Source organism: Macaca fascicularis, chromosome 6 (genome assembly GCF_037993035.2).
Source record: "Macaca fascicularis isolate 582-1 chromosome 6, T2T-MFA8v1.1".
Taxonomy (NCBI): domain Eukaryota; kingdom Metazoa; phylum Chordata; class Mammalia; order Primates; family Cercopithecidae; genus Macaca; species Macaca fascicularis.
The window spans coordinates 94,547,607-94,569,669 of record NC_088380.1 but is presented as its reverse complement, the minus strand read 5'-3'; the positions used below and the strand labels follow the sequence as shown (position 1 = coordinate 94,569,669).

The 22,063-nt window shown below is 38.1% G+C and overlaps 1 protein-coding gene across 13 annotated transcripts in view; it reads right to left on the bottom strand.

The window, feature by feature from the left end:
- The window catches only part of ADGRV1 (adhesion G protein-coupled receptor V1), a 597,366-nt gene extending 586,126 nt beyond the window's left edge, over nt 1-11,240 (bottom strand). For 12 of the 13 annotated variants that reach the window (XR_012413865.1, XR_012413864.1, XR_012413866.1 and 9 more), the window contains exon 1: nt 11,128-11,240. Coding sequence is in view for 7 of the 13 variants with exons in the window: in XM_005557361.4 (XP_005557418.3) it covers nt 11,128-11,149 (22 nt within the window). In the remaining 6 variants the exon portion in view is untranslated. Of the gene's footprint in view, nt 1-10,851; nt 10,974-11,127 lie in introns of those variants that run through there. The other variant, XM_065546488.1, reaches the window with a different exon arrangement.
- Nucleotides 11,241-22,063: the final 10,823 nt, after the last annotated feature.

Below are 22,063 nucleotides of genomic sequence, written 5' to 3'. Positions count from 1 at the left end.
ATGAAAGAACACTAGAGAGTAATCTGAATCCACAGAAAAAAATGTAAAATGCCAGAAAAAGTCACATGACAGATAAATATAAAAGATGGCATAAATGTACTTTTGTTATAACTACTTTTAGCCTCTCTGATTTAAAAGATGACTACATAGAGCAATAATAATAGATCTGTGCTAAAGAGTAAATACTGTATAAAAATGTAATTTGTACAACAATAACAAAAAGCAGGGACAGAAATGGAACTATATAGGAGCAAAATTATTGCATGCTATTGAAATTAAGTTGTTATTAATCTGAGCTACACTACTATAGGTTAGGATAGTAAATGTAATCCCCAGGGTAACCAATAATAAAATTAATGAAAAGAATATAATAAAAGAAACAACCACAAAATTAAACTGATACCTTAGAAAATATCTATGTAAAATAAAAGGCAGTAAAAGAGGAACAGAGGATGAAAAGGGACATAGATGCAAAAAAACAAATAGCAAAATGGCAGACATCAATCCTATGCTATCAGTAATTACATTAAATATTACTGCATTAAATACTCCAATTAAAAGGCAGAAGTCATCAGAATGAATTGGAAAAAATGACCCAGCTATATGCTCTTTATAAGTGATGCACTTTAAACTCAAAGCCACAAATACGTTGAAACTAAGAATGAATATATATATAGGCCGGGCGCAGTGGCTCACGCCTGTAATCAATCCCAGCACTTTAGGAGGCTGAGGCGCGTAGATCACAAGGTCAGGAGATCGAGACCATCCTGGCTAACATGGTGAAACCCCGTCTCTACCAAAAATACAAAAAATTAGCCGGGTGTGGTGGCAGGCGCCGGTAGTCCCAGCTACCTGGGAGGCTGAGGCAGGAGACTGGCGTGAACCCAGGAGGCAGGGCTTGCAGTGAGCCAAGATTGTGCCATTGCACTTCAGCCTGGGCAACAGAGAAAAACGGTCTCAAAATAAAATAAAATAAAATAATAATCATATATATATATATATATATATCTCAAACAGAAACCAAAAGAAAGCTGAAGTGACTATATTCATTACTATGGTGTGAATGACCTGTTCAAAACTCATATTGAAATTTAATTGCCATTGTAACTAACAGTGTTGTGAGGTAGGACCTTTAAGAGGTGATTACATTATGAAGGCTTTGCCATCATGAATGGAATAATGCTGCTATTAGGGGGGTGGGTTAGTCATCACAGGAGTGGCCTCCTGATAAAAGGATAAGTTTGGTCTAATTTCCCCTCTCTGTCTCACATGCTTGCTTGCCCTGTAACCTTCCATCCTGGAATAACACAGCACAAAAGCCCTTGCCAGATACCAGAGCCAAGTTCTTGCACTTTCAGGCCTCCAAAACTGTGAGTTAAATAAGCCTCTATTGCTTATAAATTACCCAATCTCTGGTATTCAGAAAATGGACTAAGACACTAATATTGGACAAAATAGACATTAGGACAGAAAATGTTGCTAGAGACAAAGAAGGATATTTTATGAAGATAAAGGGCTCAATTTATCAGAAAGATGTAACAATCATAAATCTACAGGTACATAAAAATCCAATCCCAAAACACATGAATTAAAAAATGACCAAATTGAGGAGAATAACAATTTAACAATTATAGTTAGTGACTTTAGTACTCCACGTTCAATACTGAATATAACAACTAAATAAAAGATGAACAAGAAAAAAGAAGAGTTAAAACATACTATAAACTAACTAGACTCAATACACATCTATAGAACACTTCACCCCACAACAACAGACACACATCTTATCAAGTACACATGAAGCAGTCTCCAGAACAGATAATATGGAAGGCCCTAAACCAAGTCTCAATAAACTTAAAGGACTTTAATCATACAAAGTATATTCTCCAACAATAAGAGAATGAGATTAGAAATTAATAACAGAAAAAAACTGCAAAATGTACAAACATGTTGAAATTAAACAGCACACTACTAAATGACCAAAGGATCAAAAAAGAAAGCACAATGTCAATTAGAAAATAATTTGAGATTAATAAAAATAAAATCAGAACACAACAAAACGTATGGGATGTACCTAAAGCAATGCTTGGAAGAGAATTTACAGGCATAAATGCATATATTTAAAAAAAGAAAGATCTCAAATAAAGAACCTAAACTGCCACCTTAAGAAAGTAGAAGACAAATAGGCAAACTAAACCCAAATCAAGCAGAAGGAAACAAAGAAAAAATATTTGAGTGAGAATAAATAAAATATAGAATAGAAATACAATAGAGAAAATCAACAAAAGTGAAAGTTGGTTCTTTGAAAAGGTAACAAAAGTGACTGGGCGTTGTGGCTCACGTCTGTACTCCCAATACTTTGGGAGGCCAAGGTGGGTGGATCACTTGAGATCAGGAGTTTGAGACCAGGTGGCCAACATGGTGAAACTCTGTCTCCACTAAAAATACAAAAATTAGCTGGGCGTGGTGGCAGGCGCCTGTAATCCCAGCTACTCAGGAGGCTGAGGCAGGAGAATCGCTTGAACCCAGAAGGCAGAGGCTGTAGTGAAACAAGATCGCACCACTGCACTCCCGCCTGGGCAACAGAGGAAGATTCTGTCAAAAAAAAAAAAAAAAAGAGATAACAAAACTGACAAAACTTTGGCTAGACTAAGAAAAAAAGGAAGAATATTTGCATTACTAAAATGACAAATTCAAAAGGGGTCATTGCTACCAACTTTACAGAAATAAAACTAAGTATACAAAGCATAACCATGAACAATTATATGCCAACAAACTGGATAACCTAAAAGTAAACAAATCCCTAGGAAGATACAAACATCCAAAATTGACTCGAAAAGAAATTAAAAATCTGAATATGCCCACAACAATTAAACAGATTGAACTAGTAATTGCAAAACTTACCATGAAGAAAGTCCAGGACCAGATGGTTTCACTCGTAATTCTACCAAATGTTTAAGGAATAATTAACATCAACCCTTCACAAACTTAAAAATATATATGTAAAGAACAAGACTTCCCAAACTATTTTGTGAGGCCAGTATTACCCTGATACTAACACCAGACAAAGACATTATGGCAAAAAAGAACTAAGAAAAAAACTAAGACAAATATTCCTTATGAATATTGACACAAAAACTCTTAACAAAATACTAGCAAACCAAATCCAGTAACATATAAAACAAAATATACACTATATAACCAAATTAGATCTATCCAGGAATGCAACACTTGTTCACCATCCAGAACAAATTAATGCAATGTACCAAATTAATAGAAAAAAAGCAGAGGGAATCACATGATGATCTCAAAAGACACAAAAAAAGCACTTGAAAAAATTCAACATCTTTTTATTATACAAAGTAGAAATAAAGGGGTAATTCTCCAACCTGACAAAGGGTGTCTATAATGGGTATCCACATCATACTTAATGCTAAAAGACCAAAAGTTTTCTCTCTAAGATCACAGGACAAGACAAGGATCTCAGCTCTCACCATTTCTATTCAGCACTTTACTGGAAGTTCTAGGCAGGACAACTAAGCAAGAAAAAAATAAATAAAACGTATCCTTGGGAAAGATAAATTCAACTGTCTCTATCTACAGATGACATGATATTGGATATAGAATATCCTAAAAACTCCACACATAAAAAATAAAAGAGTTCAGCAAGATTACAGGATACAAAACCAATATACAAGATTCAATTGTTATTTCTACACATTAGTAATGAAGAATTCAAAAATAAAATTAAGAAAATAATTGCATTCACAATATTATTAATAAATAAAATGCTTAGGAAGAAATTTAACAAAAGATGTAAAATAATCAAGACTGTGAGGTACTGGCAGAAAGACAACTAGATCAATGAAATAGAGTTGAGTCCAGAAACAAAATCATACATTTATAGTCAATTAATTTTTGACAGTGGAGCCAAGCCAATTTAATGAGGAAAGAATGATTTATTCAGCCAATGGAACCTGGATAATTGGATATCTATGCGCAAATGAAGGAAACTTATATCATATTAAAAATTAACACAAAATGGAATAAAAACCTAAATGTAAAAGCTTAAACTATAAAACTCTTAGATGAAAACACGGGTATAAATCTCTGTGACCTCGTATCAGGCAACAGTTGCTTAGCTGTGACACCAAAAGTATAAGCAACCAAAGAAAAGTTAAATAAATTAATTCAACAAAATTAAGATATTTTGCTTCATATGACACCATCAAGAAAGTAAAAAGACAACCCACACAATGAAAAACAATTGCAAATGATATATCTGATAAGGGATTAGTATTTAGAGTATGGGAAGAACTCTTATAACTCAATAAAAAAAAAAAATTTTTTTTTAAACTATTTTAAAAATGGGCAAAAAGCCTGAATAGAAATTTCTCCAAAAATGATACACAAATGACCAACAAGCATGTGAAAAGGTTCTCAACATCATTAGTCTTTAAGGAAATACAAATCAAAACCCGAATGAGACATCACTTCACACCTAATGGGATGGTTAACATAAAAAAGAGAGAAATTGAAACTCTCATACTTGCTGGTGGGCATATAAAATGGTAAACACACTTTAGAAAACAGTTGGAAATTCTTCAAAAAATGAGGCACAGGGTGACAATATGACCGAGCAATTCCACTCCTAGATGTGCAACCACAAGAACAAAAAACGTATGTCTGCACAAAAAACTTGTATGCAAATGCTTAAAGCAGCATTATTTATAATAATCAAAAAGTAAAACCAATGCAAACACCCATCTATTTATAAATGCATAAATGAAAGGTGGCATATCCATACTCTGGAATACTATTTGGCAATTACAAAAAGATTGAAGTATTGCTACATGGTATAACATGGATGAATCCTTAAAACATCATGCTAAGTGAAAGTAGACACAAAAGGCCACATATTGTATGATTCCATTTATACGAAATGCCCAGAATAGGCACACCTATAGAGATAGAAAATAGATTACTGGTTTCCAGGAATTGGAAGGTGGTGGAGAAAGGTGAGATAGAGAGCAAACGCTAATGGGTACAGAGCTTCTTTTGGAGGTGATGAAAATGTTCTGGAATAGACAGTGGTGATGGCTGCACAACTTTTTTTTTGAGACGGAGTTTTGCTCTTGTTGCCCGGGCTGGAGTGCAGTGGTGCAATCTCAGCTCACTGCAACCTCTGCCTCTGCGGTCATACAATTCTCTTGACTCAGCCTCCCAAGTAGTTGGCACTACAGGCCCGCCTACAGGTGCTGGATCCACCACCACGCCCAGCTAATTTTTTTGTATTTTTAGTGTAGACAGGGTTTCACTATGTTGGCCAGGCTGGTCTCAAACTCCTGACCTCAGGTGACCCTCCCGCCTCAGTCTTTCAAAGTGTTGGGATTACAGGAGCGAGCCACCACACCCAGCCACAACTTTTCAAACATATTAAATGTTACGGAAATGTACGCTTTGAAAGGTGATTTTTTTTTTCATATGTGAATTATCAATTTAAAAAACAATCAAACCTTCTCTGTACTTCCAGTCATCTCTTTCTCTTCCTTCAACATTTCCGGTCAAGTTAATCTAATATGGGTCTGGGACAAGGCACTTGTATTATTCATGCTTCTGCAACTTTAATCTAAGGTAGTCCCAATCCTCTCTACCTCTTTCCACTCCCTCTCCTCCACTATTTTTTCAAAGTCCCAATGAAGTCCCACTTTTTCCAGAACACTCTCCAACCTTAGCTTACTAGTCTGCCAGAGAACCAACCAACAAGCTCTCTTCGTTTCATTCCTGCTCATTAACACTGTTGAATTTAGTTAAATAAAACGAATGATTCTAACTATAACTGTAATAAAAGCTTTATAATCACAGATTGGAAATATAGATGAAAATGAATTATTTCACATATGTTCTCAAAACTATACTGATCACTTGTAAGACATATCTAAAACACTTCTTTTATGCCTTCTTTTGATTAAACATTATTTGAAGAATGAAAAATGTATTATTTTACTTCCAAATATTTACACAAGTACAGTTATGCAAAAACAGTATTGCACTAAAAGATAGAGCTACACTGAATTACTGGTCCATGACATGGATTACAGGACAATATCATCCTAATTATCCTAACAAAAGGATTACCATACCATACAGTGGCTCCTTCAGAGGAATATGAGTGTATACATGAAGTATATTAATACTACCTAATTGCCAAAATTCATGACTAAAGAAGCTGACAAAAATCTTATTTTCAATCAGCACACAGTACAAAACCTTTATTTCCACAACATGCCTCAGAGCACTTATTCATTTGTTGTAACACTTAAGAATCTTTTCTCTTTTAAACTTATTCCCCACAGAATTCTTTCTGGCATAAAGGAATTGCACCTTCTTTGTTAATTTTGTGAGTCATGGTAACTGAATTAATCCCAGTATGTATGCCCTATGCTTATTGTGCATACTGCATGAGAAATAAACCATTAACAGCGCACACAATGACTTTTTGGAGTTGCATTTTATTTGAAGCTATTCTATGTCTTTCAACCTGTGCCACATTTCAATAATGACTATTTATAATTACAGTCATCCCCTTATTTGCTTGGTATTTCATTTTCCTTGCCCTATGGCACCCTACAGTTGAAGGCAAGGAAAACTCTCTGTTGATTAGTTATTTAAAACCAGCAACAATAACTATGCTGGAGAGAAGACTACTTGGAAAGGATTACATAAGACCTAGCACTCAACAGCCTCAGACAGAGAGCAGCAAATTATAAACCCAAGTACTTCGTTGCATGTAACCAAATTGGCTAGTTGAAATGCTAATTGCCTTTTAGCAAAACTGAAGACAGACAGGGGGACCTTGTGCTTCAGAGAATGAAATGCATTTTTACTCCACTTCTATACCATTGTCTTGCTGAGAATCATTTGGAATCTATTCATAAAGGTAGCTCTTTCCCTAACCTTTAAAATGTGGGAAATTTATTTGGCCCCTACCAGCACCTCAGACGTGCTGATGTGCCAAGATGAGAACAGATGGTTGGATTAAAGCCATGTTAAGCCCCTAATAAAGTGAAGCATGAAAAATCTCTACGCTCAAACGTATAGTTTAAACCAAGAAAATATGCCTAGGGAAGTAGGTTTTGAATAACAAATAGATTTATGAAATTAAAATAACCAGAAAACATAATCTTCAAAACAACTATTTTCAGTGTAATTACATGCAAATGCATACAGAAAGAGTTATCGTTTCTCTCAAAGAAATGCCACAACTTTTCTTTACACTTAATAATTTTGTGAGTATTACTTCAAAACTCATTTATGGACAATGATTCCAGCAGCCAGTGTTTCCCTTTAATATAAAAGAGGGTCCATTCTACGTTTTCAGAATCCTGAATAAATGAATGAGAAATGCCCTATCAGCATCTTGCCCTCGCTTTGGGGTAAAGCCAGACTTACGCCCGACTGCACCAGAAAAGGGCCCCGTGACCACCTGCCCAGCAGCTGGGGGAGGGACTTGGTCTGGTACATTTTTAAGTGTATAGTGTGTCACAGTAGAATCGGAAAACACAGCCTTTGTATTACCACAGTCGCTTGTGCCTCAGCTCCACCCTTCTCCTCCTCTGCCACACCTCACTCAGGGCAACAGAGCTGGGGTGCTGTGGCTTCATGTGTGGCCTAACATCCTGGCATATTGGGGAACCCTCCATGCATGCAAAAGATGCTCCCTGTGTTCCCAATCCTACCTTGTGAAAGGAAAAAATTAGGCATGCAATGTGAGGAAATCAACTTTTCTGTACTATTCCATTCTACATGGAGTAGACTCTAGTTTATTAGTAGTATGTTTACTTTCATTGCTCAACAAATATCTTTACTTACATAAAGTCTGAACTACCCAGGAGTAATGGAATACTAAGACTAAATAGAACTTTACTGTACATGGTTTCAATAAATAATTCAGCTCTCACCCTGATTCGACAGGAATTAAGAGAAGAAAGACCTCTCTGGCTGGATATTCACCAAAACCTTTAGACTGGGGAGGTTCTGGTGATTTTTCATTATTTCTTTACTGTCTAAATTTCCTGCATGACTTTGCATTATCTTTGCACTCAGAAAAAAAGTTATTTCCAGAATGGTGGGGAGGTAAATTGAACAGTGTGTGATACTCAGCTATGTGATTCCTCCCCGCCCCACCAAAATCAGGGAAATACACATCCAAATCTCTCCATGGTAACACACTGCATTTTATAACCAAATTAAACAATTTTCTAAGAAGCTCATTACACTTTGTAAGCATCTGTAAATTGTCTAGTTGCCCTCTACTTGAAGTGAAAAATGGTGATGGCATTGTGCTTCCACTGTGTAGATTTCAGACCTGGTGCATAAAATAACGACTTATCAAAGGCAAATAGGCAACAAGGCAATTTATTCAATAGATTAACCATTATGCTAAACCCTATAGATATAATCACATATATATAGACACTATATAAGAGAAATGTAGAATACAGTCATCGTCTTCAAGGATTTTGCATCCTAACTGGGGCAACCTTGAAATTTTAAATAAAAGTAGGGCAGCAATATAAGAAACGGCACGAGGTGGCATTCGTTTGAGTGACAATAAATCAAACAATTAATGACCAAGTTAACCCATTAGGATACTTCTTACCTAGCAGTATACAAGAATGTATAGGTGACTAAAACATGTGGCCTTAAGTGTGTCTCTTAACTGTTCTAGGTCTCAGTTACCTCAAACATAAAATAAAGAGGTTGGTTTAGTTTGGCTCCAAGTCTCCTTCCAGTGCTTCAAGATTTCATGTTATGTTAACAGCCTAAGAATTTCAGAACAATGAATGATCACACATTTAATCTAAGATAAAAAGTATTTTCTTTGTGGGTCCTCCCAGGACATAGATCTTTCTGCCTCAGTTTCCTCATTTGCAAATCAGGATAAAACAATTTAATTCATGATCCAATATAAAATTACACTAATAAAGGGCTTAAGAGAATTCCTGGCATACAATTCAATAAATGTGACATACTATTATGATTCATCATGGGATATGAACAAAAGAGTTTAGTCACAGCTAATTCCACTCTCAACACCCTTTTCCCTTGGGTGTAAGCATTTTTGTCTCAAGCATGACTACCTTCAAGTAGAAAGACATCTGACATACTTAATAATAGCATTTGCTTAATACTAGTTTCTGCCCTCTCACATTTTTTCTAGTAGTTATATTACCATAAAACCATTTGTGTTCCAAATATATCTCATATTATCACTTTCTTAGAATACAACTGGCATTCCATAAATATACAGCATAAATATGTAACTTATGAAGATATAATAAATGGAGACTGATACAGCACCTATATATTCAATCGTATCAAGACTCAGTGTTACATAACTTACCTTTGCCCCATTATGGACTCTCATAGTAGTCCAAGATTACTTCAGTTTACGGACAATTTTAGCTTTTAATCATCACATTCAGTATAGTATAAGGTCCTAAGAGCATTCCGAAAAAATATTTGACCCAGCTCTTATAAACTGCAACTCTGGGCAAGGAGCTTAAACTTTTCATTCTTCAGTATCATTATCTATAAATTGGGATATACTACTATTCAATTTATGATGGCACTGTGTTAAATAAGATAATCTATGTAAAGAGTTTCTAAGAATTCACTACCTAGCAGGCATTCATTAACGAATGACTGCTATATTTATTCATCATGGAAATGAGAAAATGGACATAAGATTCAGTCGTACTTCAGCTGTACATTTTTAAAGTGTGTACATCTTGGTTACTTCTTCTAAAAGTAATAATTTGAGAGATATAATATTTTTAGCTGAAATAAACCTTTGCAATCACCTAGTCCAATTACTTTATTTTATAAATGAAGAAACTAATGCCTGGAAGGATGGGTGAATGTCCAAAGTCATTGTGTGTTAATGGCAGAGCTAGAACATTATATCTAATCACATATATTTAATATATTTTATCATAACATAGTTCAGAGTGTTTTTGACATCTCCCTGTAACCTACATTTTTCTCAAATTTCATAGGCGGGAATAGTTTCCACTTACTCTATGAAATTAACCCAGAATAAATTATTGGTGCTCATTTGTATCCTGCCTAAGATATCATTTTTTCTCTTACTTATGATCCGTTGGGTTTCTGTTGTTGTTTGATATAATTATTTTGATCAACTACACAAAAAGGGAGAAAAAAAACTTTAGTAATTTAAAGTAATCATAACTTCAGTAAGAATTTCTAATCATGCTGTACTAGTTAATGTATATTTTTGACTTTCATCCTAATTCTCAGTAATTATGCATCTTTAAAATTTGGTATCAGTTTCTACAAGAGTGTGCAGCATACTAATAAATATATTACACACATTTCAAAGGCTGTGGATGTCATGAAGTGGGAAAAGTTGGTTTAAAACAAGTTACATAAGATAACACACCTTAAAATCAATTTTCCCCTGACGAACACAGCTATAATTTCTTGGTTTTAAGAAAAAATCAATTTTGAGATAGTTTTTAAAATTAAAGTATAAGCTTTTAAATATATATACATATATATGTTATGCTATAGCTCCATGTTAATCCCAAGCTCCCTAAAATCAATATATTTCGCTGAAATTTTTCGACGCAGTGGCTATTTTGGAACACAAACAAGACTCCTTAAGTTTATCTCACCCTTCCCGTTATCAATTATTACCTATGGCGCGCCGTTCTTGGTCGGTTATTTTTCAGCTAGACTTTTTTAAAATTAAAGCTAGGGTTCGGGTTTCAAACAGGCAGAAAAAAGAAGAAAGGAAACTTTTCACTCTGCTCATTCACTTCTCACCTTCTTGAGATCAGGCATCTTTGGAACGGGCGGATAAGGGGTGCAGGAACCTAACGCTCCCTGCAAAGCCGCAGCCTTGGACAGAACCGACGCGGGCAGCTATGCCCCGTTACCCGCAGGCCGCGGCGCCGGCTGCGCGCCCAGCCTCCCTGCGTCCGGCTGTGGCCCGCCCTCCGGGCCGCCCTCGCCGCCCACCTCCAGCAACAGGTGCTGGTGCTGAGGCGCTCCCCTGGGGCACCGCGATGCTCGCAGCACCACTCCTCAGTCATAGCCTACCTGGCCGCAAAAACACCGACATCCGCGCGCTCCCAGCGGTCCCCGCCGGCCCTCCACACACCCTCGCTCTGCCTCTCGCTCCCGTCCCGTCCGTACTCCCTGCTCGGGCTGCTGATTCTTACTCCCACTACGCGATCAGAAGGAGGGCTCCATTCTCCTCCCCTTTCTCCCCGTCCCTTGCCTCCTCCCTCTCCATCCTTCCTCTGCTCCAATAGGACCCCATGGCTCCCCAGGCAGCGCTCACCTGACCAACGGAGCGGGGGTGGCCGCCCAGGGCAGCGCACACTGCTCTGCGCAGCAGGCAGCCAGGTCCGCGCTCCGGCGTCGGGAACACCCTGCCTTGGCCATCCCTAATGGACTCTTCCATCAGCGAGGCGCCTAAGCTGACCTGCCGGGGCTTAGGAGCGCGCGAGTCCTGCCTCTGCCTGCGCGTCCCGCCTCCGCCTGCGCGTCCCAGTCAGAGTGCGCGGTCAGAGCTTTCTAATCGTCTCGTTTGGCTAAACTTTCTAGTTGCCCCTTGGGCACAAGTAACTCACCATGGACAGCGGTGCACACCGCCCTGGGTACTCCACTGTAAGCAATTCCTAGTTTTCTTTCTGGGAAGAAAACCCATTTACTAGTCTTGTTCCGTTCCTAAGAGAATATTTCTTTGCATGTTGACCGAAGCACTCCCTAAGTTTACCCCATAAGAATTTGAGCATAAATTGATGAAATATTAGAAAGGAAGGATCTACCCTCAACTGAATTTATAAAGCAGGGATTGAGGTCAACATCTGAGATGAACTGTGTGTCTCGTCATAAGATAGGATTATTAATTACTAACTCATAAGGCTGTTAGGAGTAGTTGAATGAGACTGTGTGTGAAGTGCAACTCTACAGTATACCTGGCAGGTGGTAAACCCTCAGCAAATGTTGCTTATCTTTCCCAGTGCACAAAGGTAAAGGCCCAATGTCAGACCATACCATCAGCAATGTGCACATCCCTATCTGCACCAGAGATTTTTAAAGCAAATGCAGCATTATTCGAATCACGGAAGTTTCAAACTGGGAGCAAAGAGAAAGATTAGCACTCCCACACCAACTCACCGCTTTTTATAGAAAAAAAAAAAAAAAAATGGGTTCTCAGCCTCCTCATTTTAAATGCAGCTCACACAAGTACTCTTCCTAACTGGAATAGGAATAACTAGATACTTCGTGTTACATACTGCCGTCCAGGGGCATTAATCTATTATGAGCTGTTGCTGAGCACCTCCTCTGAAAGCTGCAATACTCAACAAACAGCTGGGTATCCAAGGGCAAGTTTGTTCAGACTAAATGATTCTTATACAGAAACCGTGTGGGAATGCAAATGGCACATCAAGGCGCTGCAAAAGGTAGGGAGAATAGCAACCTAGGTGATCTGGGAGATTGAACAGCTTTCCTGTGAGGCAACTACAAAGGTCAGACCTGGGTCTGGAAGCTTTAAATCCACGAGCATTTTAACAGAGTAGACATAGACAGACATCCTTACTAAATCCTGCCGTATATGAACGATAATTTCAAAGCAACTTAAAGTGAAAATTGTGAATCAGTTATCCATGTAGTCACATGTAAAACAGAAAACAGTAACAGAAAAATGTTTTCTTACAGATTATTTAAAACGTCTTACTAAAATGAATATTCAACCCACAGTGTTGTTTTATTAGCATTTGTAAAGGCTTTATTTGTGGTTAAATATTACTTTAGTTGATTAAGACCCTGGCAGAGTCAACGTCTACCAACTAAATATTCCATCTTAATTCTTGTTTCACCAAGTCTCATGATTAAACATATTCCCCACAACTGGACTTACTCAGCTTGCATATTTACTTAGTGTATGACACTACCCTAGGCACTGTGATGAGTAAATGAAAATGTACAACCTCACCCAATCTACCTCAGAGAACTAGGTAATTAACAATTATTACTAAGTGTTTAGGAAGCAGAAGACTCTGGAAGACACTGTGGGAAAAACAGTGATCTCTAAAACCACTCTAAGTTCATTGATTTGCACTCTTTCTGGGGTGAAAGTTAATCAACCAAAAAGCAGAATATGCCATGCAAAAAAACGAGCCACTCAGAGTGCTAGAAATCTCTAGGAAGAAGAGAGCATATGGATTGCTGAAGGCTTCTCCAAAAAGCTTTGCTTTGAAGAATAAAACCACAAGAAACAACATAGGTGGTAATTGTGGTACAAATACTTGACAAAGTAGTGTAGATGCTCTCAAATGCTGAAGTTATTAAACAAATGCTCACTGAACTTAAATCCAAACTTCTTAACATGGAACAAGAGACCTCACATAATTCTATTTCTCTTTTCTTCTCCAACCTCATCTAGTACCACTTTCCCCCTATTTCATTGTATTCCTATCACACTGACACTCCTTTCTTTGGCTCAAACACAGCAAAGTCATTTCTGCCTCCAAGACTTTGCACAAGTTTTTTCCTCTGCCAGGCACACTGCTCCTGGAGAGCTTCATATGGCTGGCTCTTTCTATCATGGACCTCATTTGAGGGGTAGCTTAACTATCTCTTCCTTGGAAGCACCTGCCCTGATAACTTTCACCACCACTCGCAGCCACTACACTCTTCTATTTATTTTCCATAATTTATCCCTAATAAATACCCTGTTTACTTATTAAGATATTTAGGTGTTTTTGTCTCCCCATAAAAATGAAAGCTCCATGGGGGTAGCTTGCATGTGTCTGTCATTTGCTGCTCTATACTCAGTAGCAAGAATAGTCTCTGGGATATAGTAGAAACTCAGTACATGAAGGAAGGAAGGAAAGGAGGAAGGGAGGGAGGGAAGTGGTAAGGCAGGAGGGAGGGAAGTGGTAAGGAAGGAGGGAGGGAGGGATGGAAGGAAGGAAGCAATGAAAGGGAAGGAAGGAAGGAAGGAAGGAAGGAAGGAAGAAAGAACAGACAGACCTGAGAGCCTATCATATTAAAAAGTTTCCCAGGGCTCATTTTTCATTTATTTATATTTCACAATCCAACCTTACAAAACATAAGACTTGATCCCATGTAAAATACAAATATGCCTGAATCAGAGATACTTTAAACCTCACCCATCATTACAACTTAGAGAGCCTTTGTTCTTCAAAGGCTTTGATTAAAAAAGAAAGAAAAAAAAAAGAAAGGAAAAGCATATTACTAGGCACCTGGAGGTGGGAGGTGTCAGGTGCCACTGAGAGATGAGAGTGTTGAAAGGAAAGTTGAAGGTTCTAAAGACAAAGTTAGCCCAATTCCCAATTCTGCCTAAAAGCAACATTGGTAGAATGTAACCTTTTCTTCTACAGGTAATATTTGTCAAAGTCAACTCAATAGCTCCAAATTTCACACTGTAAAGAGAAATTAGTTTTCTTAAACCCAGTAAGAAAAGTACTAATGTCATACAATTTTCCTTCCTATTCCAATTTAATTAGTCTTGCATACTAAGTAAACCTTATAAATCGTCTGAAAAGAATCTTTTTATTCCCTTGAAAAAGGTATTTCTCATATCCTAGGTTTCACATATCTAAGTTTAGGCATGCATAAAGGAATTTCACCAAAGCAGCAAAATCAAGCTTAGGCAGTATCTACTCCCTCTTACCCCTCAAAAGTAAAAATAGGATAATACTTCAAGAGTACCCGAATCTGCCTCTCAAAGGCTTTTTCTATTTGGGCCCTAGGTCCCAGATGGGAAAAGAAAAAGTTGGGATTGTCAGGAGACACAGACTTGAACTCCTCTTTCTCTCCCCACTCTTAAGTTCAGAACCACCTAGAATCTAAAGATAAAAGAAGGACGCCGGGCGCGGTGGCTCAAGCCTGTAATCCCAGCACTTTGGGAGGCCGAGACGGGCAGATCACGAGGTCAGGAGATCGAGACCATCCTGGCTAACATGGTGAAACCCCGTCTCTACTAAAAAATACAAAAAAACTAGCCGGGCGAGGTGGCGGGCGCCTGTAGTCCCAGCTACTCAGGAGGCTGAGGCAGGAGAATGGCGTGAACCCGGGAGGCGGAGCTTGTAGTGAGCTGAGATCCGGCCACTGCACTCCAGCCTGGGCGACAGAGCAAGACTCCGTCTCAAAAAAAAAAAAAAAAAAGATAAAAGAAGGCACCCAGTCACCTCAACAGTCCCCCACCCCCACTGCATTTGCACACTAATATATAGTAACATTCTCAATAAATTTTAGTGTTTGTCATTTTAGAACTCTATAATTGTCTTCATCCATTTTTGCATTGCTTTAAAGGAATACCTGAGGCTGGATAATTAATAATAAAAAAAAGAGGTTTATTTGGCTCACAGTTCTGTAGGTTGTACAAGAAGCATGGTGCCAGAATCTGCTTCTGGTAAGGGCTTCAGCTACTTCCACTCGTGGTGGAAGGTAAAGCAGAGCTGGCAAGTGCAGAACTCATGTGACAAGAGAGGAAGCCAGAGAGAGAACTGGGAAGTACCAGGTTCTTTTTAACAACGAGTTGTCTCGGCAACTAATAGAGCAAGAATTCACTCATGGACAGCACCAAGCTATTCATGAAGTATCCACCTCCTGGTGAACCCAAATACCTCCCATTAGGCCCCACCTCCAACACTGGGGATCGGACTTCAACATGAGGTTTGGAGAGGTCAAATGTCCAAACTATAGCAATAATGAAAAAACAAACAGAACTTAAATCCAAGTTATCTCAAAGAGTCAGGCACATAAATAGGCTCTTAACTTTCTTTGAATGAGCGATATGACTGGGCAAAAAAGTGAGGAGGGCCCACTGTCAGAACCTGATTCAGATTTTGTGAGTCAAAGAATTTCCTGTCCCAAAAGGATCAGAGAATCTGTTTAACAACTAAGACTACTTTCAGCCTGAGCATCTGCTCCAGTGTCAGAAAAACATGAGTATTCTTGGGCCTTTTGGAAATAAAAAGCCTCCGCAAGTCTGAGGAAGTTCCTAAACAGTCTTTCACACAGAGCTATGTGTTGGTACTGCCACTTATTTAGACACTCTGCTCCAAACTGATTTTCATTTAATTGATCTCTTACTTAATAATACTTAATAGCCTGCTGCCTCCAAGCTGCCAGACCTTGCTTTTCCTCTTCCTCCAATAGTATCATAATCCAGCTAGCTGCAATGCATATTTTAAATGAGTACCTATTTATTCAGAAGCATCATTAGTCACTCAGAATATGAACATGAGCACAATATGATCTCCGCTTTCATCTAGTCCACTTCAAGTAAGAGAAAGAAGACATAGTTCAAAGTACAATGTGAACAGTACTATCAGAAATATACAAGGAAAGATGGTTCAGAGAAAGGAGGGAAGATATTACTTGTTTGAATCAAGATGACTTCCCTCTTGGCTCAGAGAGAACTCTCACACCCACCCTGTTTCAGCTCCGGGACCTACTGTTATCCTTCGGACAGAACAGCCAGGTGCTCCCAATCACCTCTACCTGTAGGACCTGGGTTAGCCATGCTATAACTGAGCTGCCAGGAAACATGTAAAAACAGTTTTAAACCTCTATGCTTAGACATCAGGAAACCTTTAATATAAAGAGCCAGATAATAAGTATTTCAGTTCAGTTTCATAGGCCACATAGTCTCTGTGGCAACTATTCAGCCTTGTCATTCATTGTAGTGTGAATGGACCCAAAGACAATATGTAAACATATTAGCCTGACTGTGTGCTAATAGAACATCTACAAAAAGTGGCAGTCAGAAAGGGCCCAAGGGTCACAGTGTACCAATGCCTACTCTATGCAGAAGCAAAAATTACTTAATTATCAAATCGTTTTTTGATACGGGTGTCTGTCCTAAATTGACTAATTCATTCAACAAACATTTACTAAGTGCCAATATTGCATAATGCCTCAGAGATGTAAAGCTGAGTAAGGACATGGTCCCAGCCAACAAGAAGCTTTCTGTAGCAGAATTTGCTGGCTTGTCCCACAAGGTTCCTCTATGTGTTACATGTTAAATACATTCTAGCTCTGATACTTTGCAAAAAAAAAAAAAAAAAATCTGCACTGTTCTGTTCTAGGTCCTCATTTTTGTAATCTTCTGTTTCTTCTTTCTCTGCCTAGTTTCTGATCAGTATTTTCACCTTACTATCAAACCTGTAATATCTCCAGATTCTGGTTAACTTCTTGCTTGATCTGACTTAAAATTCTGACTCTTACCAGACTTACGCCAAATTCCTCATTCTCAACCTCTAAAAAAAGTCAAACAAGTATGATCAGCATCTGCACCCACTGGTACTTTGTGTCCAACTGCTATGAACATTATATGATATTATAAACCAATGCACTAAATGAGCCATCTTCTGCTCCCCTGGAACTGGTGATTAGGTACAAGCTAGGACCAAAGAAACAAGTACATGACTTCTAAAGAAATCTGCCAACCACTGGGAACAGAATCTACTTCCAGAGCTTTCTTAGAGGTGAAAGGATTGAATATAGGACAATTACCTGCCTCCATAGTCACCCCAAGGAGAAGGGAAAAAGGAAAGAGGCCTCCAAAGTCACCCCAAGGAGAAGGGAAAAAGTCATAAGTAGTTCGCCTAGTGGGGAGGTTCTGGCTTTTCTCTCTTGCCCAGAAAATTTGTGGTAGAGATTGGAGACTGTATTAGAGAGTGAGAAACAGCAACTCATTCTCTCATTGGATGTCAATAACTTATTTATCTGCCCTAAGCCTACCACTAAGAGGAAAGAGAATTTAAGAAAGAAAGATGGTAGGACCCAGAGAAGGACTGCAAGGGAGAAGCCTCACTCATACCTTTGTATAAGGATGTATAGATCTCCCATGAATTGTGATACCATGTAAGCTGCTTATGAGCAAAATCTTGCCAATACCTGACAAGAAAACAGCCTATGCAGTGGGAAGATCCCAGGAATAAGAGACTGTGTACTGCTGGGCAATAGCTGAAGGAGGTAGTTAAGGAAAAACACACTTCAAGCAACCATACTATGGGTTAGGCTTGCAGAAGCCAACCGAACTTACCTGTGTGCTTTTGGGAAAGTTAGTGTGCTGTTCACACAGGCAAGAGCTAGTCTGTTATCAAAAGAAGCAACCACAACCCTAAAGAAAGGCACTATTCCTATAAGCATGTTAAGTAAAAGGATGTTTGTCCTTTTCCTATATTCCCTCAGTATCCAGAAGAGTTAGGCTTTGAAAAGGAACAGGTAGAAAAGGGGCTTCCTAAAACCAGAATCACCATACACAATCTCTCTCTCTCTCTCTCTCTCTCTCTCTCTCTCTCTCTCTCCCCCCCGCCCCCTCTTCAAATTGGTCTCTTGGAGGGGAAAGCTTTAAATATGGTTTGAGATTGATGCTTTAAATTATACTGCAGTTATGAAATCTGCCCAAGGGATTTGCTACCCAATGAGAAAGAATGATTTGGCATAGGACACCTACAGAAGATACTGGAGATCACAATGCTGATTCATGTTTGAACTCCACTGAATTAAAATTCCTCAGTAAACCAGTTGTCTCACTATTTCTAAAAATGTTATTATGAGGTGGGACATTGTGGCTCACGCCTGTAATCCCAGCACTTTAAGAGGCCGAGGTGGGTAGATCACCTGAAGTCGGGAGTTCAAGAACAGTTTGGCCAACCTGGCAAAATGCTGTCTCTATTAAAAAGACAAAAATTACATGGGCATAGTAGCATGCCCCTGTAGTCCCAGCTATTCAGGAGGCTGAGGCAGGAGAATTGTTGGAACCTAGGAGGCAGAGGTTGCAGTGAGTTGAGATTTCACCACTGCACTCCATCCTGGGCAACAGAGCGAGACTCCACCTCAAAAAAAAAAAAAAAAGTTACTACGAATTTCAGTTCCCCAATTTTGCAAAGGGCAAAAGCCTCAAACCACAAATGTGGGAAACATTCTTAGAAAATCAATAAATTAATAATTTAATAAAATAAAAGTGCTTTCTTAAAATCAGTTTAAATTTGTTTAACTTGCTATTGCATAAATAAATTTATGAAATAGCAAGATAGAAACCTTTTTTTCTATCTTATTCCAATTAATATTCAAAATAGACTTTGGAAGTGCTGTTTTAAAGAAGTATTAAAGCCTTACTGTGGGTCTAACATCAAAGTCATATGAATTCCAGTGTGGCAGCTAATGGAAAGGGACTGAGTTTCCTTGGGGTTTGGCATCCTTATAGCTTAGGGCCATGCCTGTCCATGTCAGTCCCTTCATGGGTGCAGGAGTTGTGCAACTCTTGTTCATGTAATTCCCATTTACGTGGAAATCTATGTGACTGGTGCTCCTGGAGTTTGTCTCTCCAGTGAAGACTACATAAGAAAATATGTACTTTATGAGGGGATTGAAAAGCTGGTGAAAGGCTGGGCATGTGGCTCACGCCTGTAATCCCAACACTCTGCAAAGCTGAGGCAGGAGGATCACTTGAGTCCCGTAGTTGGAGACCAGCCTGGGCAATACAGTGAGACCTTATCTCTAAAAAAAAGTCAATTAGCAGAGTGTGGTGGTGCAGGCCGGTAGTACCAGCTGCTTGGGTGGCTGAGATGGGAGGATCAGTTGAGCCCGGGAGGCAAAGGTTGAAGTGAGTCATGACAGCACCACTGCCCTCCAGCCTGGGCAAGAGCGAGATTCCATCCCCTCCCCCTGCCCCCAAAAAAAAGAAAAAGAAGAAAAGAAAAGCAGGGGAAGATTTTGGAAAATTGACAGGAGTAAGTCCTTCTGGAAGGTATAAAGCAGAACAGCAGAAAGAGTTCAAGAGCTCAAAAATAGCTCCAGTGAGACATGACACCACACTTTCCCAGAAAGGAGTTAAGATGTGAGCAGCATCTCAAGCCTAGGTTGGTTCTGTTTGGACAAGGTAGGCCCACTGAAAGCTGCTTCTCAGAAAGCTTCATGCAGTGACCCAGAGTAAAGAATCTGAAGTGCGTCTAGAAGTCTGGTCTCCACATTTTCCTGTCTTGACAAGGCCTTTGGATCTTACTTAGACTATGTGTGGGTTATCTAGCGGTGACAAATTTATGGTAATTTATTATGACTATTTTGAAATCTTTAATGTGATGTGACAAAACCTTCTCTGTAAATGAGTTGTTCCCTATATAGATGAAGTATACAAAAAGTAGTTCCTCTTTAAGACTGAGATGTTTGATAAGCCAGCAGTCAACCCAGATCCTCACAGACAACAGAAGTTGAGGTGGCATTTTATAATTTTAAACCACAAACGTGATAACAAACAAACGCAACAAAAAAGGTTTTTCGCTTTGCTTCTTCATGTGAAATTAATACTTCACTTTTTTGTACTTGTTTATCTCTCTCTTTTCTAAATTTTTATACTCTCATGAAATGTCCTAAAATTAATAAGTAAAATACAAATGATAAATTAAGTATGATCTTCATGTTCTACTGCAAATATTTTAAATCTTGACCTTCCTAAGTTAAAAATGTTTTTTTCAAGAAGTCTATTTATAGAACATGATGTCTGAGACTTTGTGATGTCAGTCACTAAAACGGTTTCTATTTTTAAAGCCACAGAATAGCAAAAATCAAAATATTTAATATGGTTAGGTCCAGATAATATCAAGAGATCATGTAGTGTAGACAGGTGGAGTGAACTTAGATCAATTAATTAACCTTTCACATTTTAGTTTCCTTATCTGCAAAATAGAGAGTCTCCCAGGACTCATTGCTCAGGCTTGTGTGTGGATTGAATAATATAATGAAGCCTGCTACATAGTGAGATTTTAATAATTGACAACAGAAAAACAGTAAAATAAAACAAAACAGTTATTGCCTACTCTAGCTGTATTTTAGATGCAATTGAGACAGTTTTTCTTCTCAGTTAACCAATTCATTATTCAAAAAAACTATAGTGTTAATTATACATAAAGTTAACAAATTCATAATCACATATATAACAGCAATTTCCCACTAAAAATTTTAAAATAACATCTTTTCATTGATGTGAATTGCACCTGCTTTTAATATATCTTGATATACTTTATACTAATAAAGAACACATATGTAATTCCTAATTAGCTCCATCAAATGAGTATTAAGATCAACTAATATCCAAGTATACATATTACTTTCTGACATTTATTTCCTTACAAATCTAAATATATGCAGCAGTAATCGTTTGTGATTACACATACTGTATTTTAGTTTTTTACTGGCCATATGTAATACTTTACTACATTATTTAGTAAAAGATGAATTGAGTAGAATTTATTTCCTATGGGAAATATTTTAAATCTATCTTCCCAAGCTAAAAATATTTTATCCTCAAAAGTATGTTTACAAAACATTTACAGAGAATGCTGTCTGAGACTTTTAAAAATCAGTAATAGTTTCTATTTCTTAGCAAGAAGCATGTCTCAGAGCAGTTTTTCTCATATTTTAAAAGGAATTCCTCCATAAATCAAACATAAATGTGTATCAAGTTTTTAACTTTTTGAGAACAGCTAATTAAATCTGTTTTTCTCCTCCAGTTGCCTCTGGTTTAGGCACGCTGTGTGTGGCACTTCCCTTGGTTTGTCATTTTGCTTTAATGGCAGGGGGAGGAAGCCAGCCAGGCTCAGTAAGCAAGCTGCATATCAAAACGTTGCCATGGCAGCGTTTGTCCACTTGTCAGAGTCCTTCTGAAATGACTCAGCCATTCATTTTGTTGAATCAATATTGAAGCTTTTGAGATTTATTACTTGAGATTTGGGAGAAGACAAGGCAAACAAATCCTTCATTCCTAACTTCGAGTTCCAGTTGAACCAAGATTATTATTTCTGTCTACACTTTATTTATGAGGATAGAATATAAAGTTTCCACTCCTTGCATAATTATCTTATAATAAGTTTGCATTTACATTCCAGATACTACAGTAAAAACGAATTTAACATTTTCCAGAAATCATCTGTGGGCCAGGGTAAACTTATCCAACGATGAATTCAAATAGTTAATTTCCTGGGAGGTA